Source organism: Antrostomus carolinensis, unplaced genomic scaffold, assembly GCF_000700745.2.
Source record: "Antrostomus carolinensis isolate BGI_N321 unplaced genomic scaffold, ASM70074v2 scaffold28698, whole genome shotgun sequence".
NCBI classification, from domain to species: domain Eukaryota; kingdom Metazoa; phylum Chordata; class Aves; order Caprimulgiformes; family Caprimulgidae; genus Antrostomus; species Antrostomus carolinensis.
The window spans coordinates 4830-13164 of NW_010332801.1; the positions used below are offsets into that span (position 1 = coordinate 4830).

At 57.0% G+C, this 8335-nt stretch overlaps 1 protein-coding gene across 1 annotated transcript in view; it reads right to left on the bottom strand.

The window, feature by feature from the left end:
* LOC104529355 (plexin-A1) overlaps positions 1-7810 on the bottom strand; it is a gene marked incomplete at its 3' end in the record, with an annotated part of 9107 nt that extends 1297 nt beyond the window's left edge. The window contains exons 1-2 of the mRNA XM_010173643.1: positions 6632-7810; positions 276-458 (exon numbers count right to left, since the gene is read on the bottom strand). Coding sequence (XP_010171945.1) covers positions 276-458; positions 6632-7804 — 1356 coding nt within the window. The remainder of the gene's footprint in view (positions 1-275; positions 459-6631) is intronic.
* Between the last annotated feature and the right edge of the window lie 525 nt (positions 7811-8335).

Below are 8335 nucleotides of genomic sequence, written 5' to 3' on the forward strand. Positions count from 1 at the left end.
AAACCCACCTGCCCTGAGACACAATGGTACGGGTTCTGGTCCACCAGTGGCCAGGACTCAACTCCCCTAGGTTAGAACCCTTCCAAAAGACAGAGGTTTTGTAAATTTGGTTGGCAGAGAGGCACAAGGGGCAGTTGCCTCTCACTGGTCCTTTGCATGTTATCCCCAATATGTCCAGTCACACAACGAGAGAGGCACAGCCCTACCTGTACCCCAAAGGGCTGGTGAGGTGAGCTGTCATCCCTCCCCATCAGCATCACCAAAGGTTTTCCTACCTTTTTGATCTTCCCGCTTCGTGTGCCTGCAAAGACGACAGTTTGTCCTCTGTAGTCATAGGCAGCCACCGAGGTCATCCCATCCTCCTTATCCACAAAGAGTGGGGTCCCCTCAATGGTGACAGTCCCGCCCAGAGGCTGGTTAAAATCCTGGCCACAGAAATTGTCATCGATCTGCAGCGGCTGTCAAAAGAAAAGGAGAGAGATGAGCTTTTTGCCAATGCCTCAACGTGCTGTCCCAGGTGGCCATCAGCCATCTCCCACCTCCACCCCATTTGCTATGGCAGCTTTGGAAGCCCCATTCCTTGCCCCTCCTGTCCCAGTCAAGGGAAGGGGTGAGCTGATGCTTCCCTAAAATTCCCTCCACGCTGACGTAAGGCACTTGGGACGCATCCAAGGCATGCAAGCCCTTCTCTGCATCTGAACAAGCTTCACAGACCAAGACCAAGGCTCTCGGTCCTCTGCATCTTTCAGAGCAGCACTTACAAACCCAGCGGGAGCCAGCGCAGCATCCCTGCTCCCCTCCATCCCTGCTGCCATCTCAGACACGTGGGATGCTGGCACGAGCTCCCCAGCACACACACCCCTCTCTTCCTCACCCCGACGCTAGCTTCAAAAAGACAATGGCTTGGCAGTAAGGCAGGAGGGACTGAATCCTGCGCCCCAGCCTTCCCCCACAGACAAAACACTTCCCAGCCAAGGCTGTGCCAAGATAAACGGGTCAGGGCTCCTGAAAGAGCCTCACTTCACATAGCAGAGACTCCAGCAAACACACTTCCCACCTGCCAGCCCTGTTCCTCCTCCCGCAGGAACGTCTTGGGGAAATCCCCGCATTTTTTCCGTGCCGCCTTGCCCCAGACAAGGCGCCTGGCTCAGCCAGCTGCCTCCTCGGGTCAGCGCTCACCCGCAGGGCGGGGAGCAGCTTTGCAAGCTCTGCCTGGGCAAAGGCACTGGCTGTGATGGCAAGGACCTCCAGTGAGGATGGTCCTGCAATGGGCAAGGCGAAGCCAGAGAGATGCCCCCTGTGAAAGCCACGATTCAAGTAGGGGAGTGGAACCAGGAGCTGGTCCACAGCACTTGTCCCCTCCATCGAGCATCCCTGCCACATTACCCTGACCTGCTGAGCAGAACAGACCCCGGTCAGGGGTATAGAGCCTGGGGAACACACTGGCCTCCTGGAGGTCCCACACTAGGCAGTGGCCTCACACGGTCATATGGCACCAGCAAAATCCACCCCCAGCCCCTGGCAGCGAGGGGCTCTGGAAAAATCCCCAAGGGTGGCAGCAAGCCTGGATGCAGGAGGTTAGGGGAGCAAGACAGGCACGGCTGACAGGGAGACAGCATGCCCTGGCCACGGGATTTTTCTGCTTCATGAGGTTCCTTATGTAACTTTGAATTTAAAGGGGAGAGAGTTTTTTTGGCAAGCAGCAACCTCCAAATGCATGCCAGTCCCCAAGGGGTTTTAAATCCATACAGCATGTGCACGGAGCATATGGGAAAGCGCCGAGCTCCCAAGCTCCACGTACGCAAGGGCAGTACATAGCTCCACTATTCCTGCTCACTCCTGCCTGGGAAGCAAGGGTCAGCCCGGACCAGCTCCCACCAGCAGCTCAAGACACCCATGGGGAGGAGGGAAAACACAGGAGGAGGGAAAACACGGCGCTTTCCATGCCCCAGCATAGTGCACTATGGCTTCAGCCTCCCGCAGCCACGGCAAGGCTGCTCGCCCTCCTCGCTGTGCCACCACACCAGTCCCAAAGCCAGTGGTCCCACTCCCAGCTGCAGTGGGGAACCAGTGTCATGTCAGCCTTCCAGTGTGGGGGGACTGGGAACAATGCCAGACAGTCACGTTCAGCCTCCCCGAGCAGACTGGGAATGCTGAGCCACTTCCTCAGTTCCTCCAACTTCTGCTTTTGCTGTGTGTCTGAGTTAGTACATGACCAAAGACGGACACCCTTCCCCACCTGACCTTTGCTCATCCTTCCCTAAACTGGGGGAACTCCCACAGCCAGGCATGAGAGATGCAGGGATCCCGAAAACAGGAATGTGGGGCACCATGTGCTCCAAAACCACAGGAAAAGGTGGGAAGGGGAATTAGGACCTCTCCACCCATCCTCTGAATCCCAGCCTTGCAAGTGCCCTCTCCCAACCATCGGCCAGCACAGGCACAAAGCACCCTCCTCTGCATCACCAGCCTAGACATTTTAAAACAGCAGATCCGAGAAGATTATCTTCCCAATTATTGAGTGAGATGGGAGCGACACTCCAGCTGATACCCAGCTCCCATCCGGATACCCAGGATCCTTCAGGTGCTTTGCTGGGAAAAAACACTCTCTGGTCCTGACAGCCCTGGTAAAGCATCCCAGCACCTTCCATCCTGCCACCAGCACAGCAGAGGGGTTCAGGGCAATGCCGTGAAGGTATTTACACCCTGGCAGCCCCTGGGTGCAGCTTCTGCTCTCTCCACAATCAATCAGCTGCTTTCCCAAACCCTTGGCTGCTGAATACGCAAGAGGAGAGATGTTTACTGTGTTTACTCCTCTCTGCCTTGTCTCAACAAACTCTCTGGGAAACGACAAATACAGCTGCGCTCCGGGACCACAAGGAGCACCCGCCGCTGCCGCCGCGATGCCGACACCACCTCGATAAATAATTACGCTGACAATTAGCTCATTAACAGCAAACCACCTGGTTCGGGAAGCGCAGGCAGGCAGCACAGTGAGGTTGGGCCGAGGGCGGCAGTACCAGGGTTATGGCACCGACCGATGTCCCCAGAGGATGCGGGAGAGGCAAGGTGGAGGGACCGACACGCACCACGGCACGCGAGGGCCAGTGACCTTGCAGCGTTTCAGCTCGCAGATGCTGGGATCTGCAGGAGGCAGCGAGCTCTCCCTGCTCCCCCATTTGCACGGGTGTTTGCAGAGCCTCAGCCCACTGCAAAGGGGGTGCTGTTTGTTTTGGAGGTTTGGGGGTGTTTATTTTTTCTTTTGTTTGTTTGTTTTTTATTTCAGTGCTTTCCTTTGGCACCTCTCTGGCTGCCCCTGGACCCCAGACACCCCAGGCTCCCGCTGCAGCAGCCTTCTATCTCCCAGCACTAACCTGCCTCCCCCAAATTGGGTCAGGAAACTCAGATTTCCCAAGGAAAGCGGCCTGCAGGAGCAGGGAAAGTAGGCTCGCAGCATCAAGCAAGCGGGAAGCGAGCATCTCCTTGACATGCCTTGTCTCATTGCCTCCCTTCAAGCCCACTTACGAAAGCAATGAGGGAGCAGACAGCAGAGGCAAGGCTCGCACCGCTCAGCATTATTAATTAGCCAGTAATTCGCCAGTTAACACCATTTCAGGCTCACCCACTCCCCTGTGCCCTGCCAGGGGCTGCGATGGAGGATGCAGGGGACACGATGGAGGATGCAGGAGGCAGGTACCAAGTGCCAGGCTGGGATGCCAGACTTTCTGCACATTAATCGCTGCCCACGAATAATCTCAGTGTGGTTCGGTTCATTAACACCTGCATTTTTCTGGCTGCCCCCAGGAAGGATTTGACTTATCCTGGCCCAGTTTGTCACCAGCCACTGCCCTGTGCCAGCAGGCTGGGCAGTAAGCCCCACCAAGGACTCAAAACTCATTCTCTCCCTGGGGCAGCCCTGGGAAGGCTGCTGCCCACCTCCTGCCCAGGGGTCAAGGAACCCCAAATCACTCCCTGCTGCAACATCTCCACTCCAGCTCCAACCCATCGCCCTTTCCCAGCCCAGCTACATCAGAGTCTGGTCCCCCTGTCCTGGGGACAGGCACGCTGGGCAGATGCCCTGAGCACGTCTAGCCACTGACACACAGATCTCAGCCCCTGCATTTCACAAAAAGCCAGGCTACACAACCCTGAACCCCCCTTCAGTGAAACACTGTGAGCAGCAAAACCTCTGGCCGGGCTCAGGAGCGATTTAGGCAGCGGGGCTGGGGCAGAGGAATGGACCAGACTGTCCCACAAGGTGCCTCTGCTGCACGTGCAAGTCTGTGCTCAGGTCTGACTGCACCAGGGTGAAGGGTCTCGCTCCCAAGTCACCTCCCCTTCTCTTCCCACTGCCAGATCACTGGATCCCAGGAGAGAGAGAAAGAGAAGACAGGAATTCACTCTGCTTGCCAGCACCAGGGACAAACCACTAAGATCTCCCAAGCTGGCTGCCAAGCCTGGCAGCCTCTCCTCCTGGCTCCAGCACCAGTTCCAGAGCATCAGAGCGGCCCTGCAGCACCCAGGGATGAGCATCCCTCAGCCCTGCACTGCTCGAGCTCTGGGATCAGGGCACAGGCAAAGCCTCCTCCAGCATGGACCAGCCTCAGCCCCTTGCTGCCGCAAAGGAAAGAAGCAAGAGAGCTACTGGAACATTCTCCATATGGATGGAGTGTAAATCCCAAGCAACTACTGACTCGAGCAATGACATTCTGCCTCCTTAAAAATAAAAAAAACCAGCATGCTCTTTTATCTTCTGGCCAGCCCTCACCACCAAGAGATCTGTCACTGCCACCACCCACCCCAGAGGTGGCTGCATTTTATTAGGGGCACAGAAATTCCTGCCAGAAAGAGGTCACATGCTCCACGGGGTCTGGTTTGGCTTGCGCTTAGCACAGCAAGGGGCTGAGGGCCTGACTCACGATCCAGCCATGCCTTTCCCAGCTCTGCTTGGCAGCCAGAGCAGGACGGGGACAGAAAACACCACCTGGTTCCCCTGAGGGAGAGCAGCACCCCCCAACACAACCCATTCGAAAGCAGGAAGCACCTCCCATCGTTGCACGCATCCTTCCACCTGGCAAGTCCGCAGGATCCAAAAAGAACCTTGAGATCCACCTACTTGCTCGGGCTGGCCACCAGGTAGCAATCCCAGGACCCTCCTAGCATGAAACCACCTCCAAAATACAGGTGAGCAGAGCCCCCTCCCCACAATGCTGCCGTGGGGTGCTGGGGGAGGCAAGCTGGGAGCGCGGGAGGCGGTGGCGAGCATCTCCTCTGCCGGAGCCAGCATCTGCACGACCCAACAGGCAGCAGTGTAACGATTTCATCATTTTCCAGCAAAATTGAATTAGTTCAAAGCCAAAATCTGATTTGTGAGCCCAGCGCTCTTGACAGCAAACCCTTTACTTTGTCAGGCAGCTGTTAGCTGTCTCCTCCAGAGCTGCAGGGAGGACGGCGGCAGGGAAAGCAGGGCTGCTCCACAGGGATCCCTGCCCACCCACCTGCACCACCAGCCACCCAAACCCCTCCTTGGGCAGGGCTGGGGGCTCAGTGATGGGTGCCAAGCACCAGCAAGTGGGGCTGGGGGGAAGTGGGTGACAGCAGGGGTGTCAGGACCTCCACCAGACCCTCCCAAACACACACACCACACTCCAAAACCCCTCTCTGCCAGGTATCTGACCCTGCCTGGGGACTACCAGCCCAGCTTAGTGATGCCCAGCATAAGACCACCTCAGAGTTGTAGCGTCCCTGCAACCACTTGTGGTTTAGAACACTGCCTGGAAAAAAATCCAGAAATACTAACAGCTGGAAAACAAAGCCAGAGAGCCAAGCACAAAGGTCCCCCATTCCCCACCACTCACAGGCCCCAGAGAGAGCAGCTGAGCCACAAATGGGGGCCAGACAAGCCCACGTGGGCACCAGGTAGGAGGACACATCATGTTCCTTGGTTGGGAATCACTGTTCTGGGATGTCAGCACTTGCCTCCAACACCTCTGGGTGACAGTTTGCATTAGTCACACTCAAAACCCACCTCATTCATGGCACCTTGTGCCTTCTGTCCTCCTCTCCAGCACCCCACGGAGAGGATGTGGTCTCTTCATGCTGAACATGACCAACTCCTACTGGGACCACCAACCTCTGTGCCTCTCTCTAACAGGTCTGCACTCCCAGCCCCCGCATCCTACTGCCCCCACCACCTTCTGCTCAGCCACCCCAAGCCCCAGGCGAAACGACACTCACAATTTCACACATGCCATCTTGTGAGGGACTCCCCAGCAGAGCTGCAGCAGATGCCCTGAGGACGGAGCATCCTGCCCTCCCAGCCCAGCTCACCAACACCCCCCAAATCCACAGGATAGGGGAACCAGAAGCAGGCACCCATACCAGCATGGGGCCCATTGCCTGGGGCTCTCCACAGGCACCAGTGCAACCCAAAGCCAGATGGCCACCCTAAAATGAAGCCATGATCTCCACAAGGAATGCCACTGAGCAAGCTGAGCACCCAGCCCTAACAGCACCAGTCCTCCCACTGGGAAAACACAGCTCAGGTCAGGTCACTGGGAAGGGTCCGGGCAATGAGCACTGCCAGGAGCCAGGAACAGCCTGGCGTGGGTAGAGACAAGTGGGAACTTACCGAGTTGATGCAGCCCAGCTCCTTATTCAAGAGCCAGGGCAGCGAGAGCTTCCCTTCCCCTCTGTAGCACGACTGGATACGCTCCTTGATCTTATCCTTGATCTTCTTCAACGTGAAGAGGCAGAGCACAGACTCCTTGGGAGGCTTAACCCTGTTTTTCTGGCCCTGGGAGAAGATGGTGAAGAGGATATCCTCGCGCTCCGAGATGCCCAGGTACTTGGCCAAAGCCTTACCAGGCTTGGTCAGGTAGGCGTCCTGGATCAGGCGGTACTCTATGCCATCCTGCACGCAGCCAATGGGGAACTCCACGTAGGAGTAGAACTTGGGGTCATCCACGCAGAGGCGGACGATCTTGGAGGTGAAAAACTGCTCCCCAGTGGAGTCGGGCGAGGTGAGCTGTGTGTCCAGCTGCAGGGTCAGGTAGTAAACAAACTGCTCGCTGCTGAAGCTGTAGATGTAGTAGATGTCAAAGGTGGGGAACTTGGAGAGTGTATCCGAGGGGATCTTGAGCTGGGAGGAAACAAACTCGTCCTGGTAGACAAAGCCAAACATCTCTGCATTCTCCTCGTTGGCCATCAGCTTGCGGCTGGGAAGGGTGGGGGAGAACTCTGCCTTCCCATCAATGGGCGTCCCAATGAAGAGCTTGTTCTGCCCGTTCAGCACCTCGATGATGACCCCAGACATGGTGCCTGACTCGTTGACACTGGAGAGGTAGTGCTCCTTGCGGTGGTGGGGCTCACCCAATTTGAAGAGATCATCCAGCCGCAGGAACTGGCAAATACCCTGGGAGGCACTGCCGCAGGCGATCAGCCGGTTCCCCGAGTAGTCCACCAGCAGCAGTTTGTTCACATTGTTGGTGGTGACCAGCCCATGCGGGCAGGACTGAACGCTGGGTGGAGGGTAACACTTCTCATTGTCCTCCACAGGCCCCGTTACATGGGTCCGCAGGAGCGTGAGGTTATTGGAGAGCTTGTAGATCCGATTGACAGCCCCCACGTAGACCTCCCCGGTTTTGTTGTGGACCACCAAGTGTGTCAAGCTCCAGTCTGTAACCGGGAAAGTCCTAAAGGGAGACTTGGGGCTGCCTTCCGCCAGCGGTAGCCAGGTGCTCCCCAAGAGCAGCAAGGTCCACACATTGACGGACAAGTGATGCTTGAGCCAAAGGAGCCGCATTGCAGCAGCCTCGCATCCGGCCAAGGCCATGCCCAAACCCAGCCACAAAATAAATAGAAACAAACCCAAACTAAAGGGACGAGGGAGGAGGAGCTAACGGCACACAGTCTCCTCTGCTTCTGCTACGCTTGGCATTCAGGGCATCGTGGGTACGGCCAGTCCGGTCAGCCCTAGAGGGAGAAAGACAAGAAGCGTGGGGTTAGAAAGTTTTCCTGCACAGTGTCAAGCCTGTTCCACCCTGCCCAGCAGAGACTCTGCTGCTTCATCCTTTTCCAACAGGCAGCCTAACAAAACGCCCCCCACCACCTCCTGCCCCAGAAGAAGACACTTCCCCAGTGCAGGGACCTGCGAGATGCTAAGGACAACCTCACCTAGTCACACACTGCTGCGCACAGCGTGTCCCAAACCAAGGAGCTGCCATGCACTTTGTCTCACCATCCCAGCCTCAATCACTAGCCAGTGGCCCCCTCGGAGGGGCACCACCATGCCCTTGTCCCCACCCCGATCCCCTCGGGCAGAGCAGCATCACCT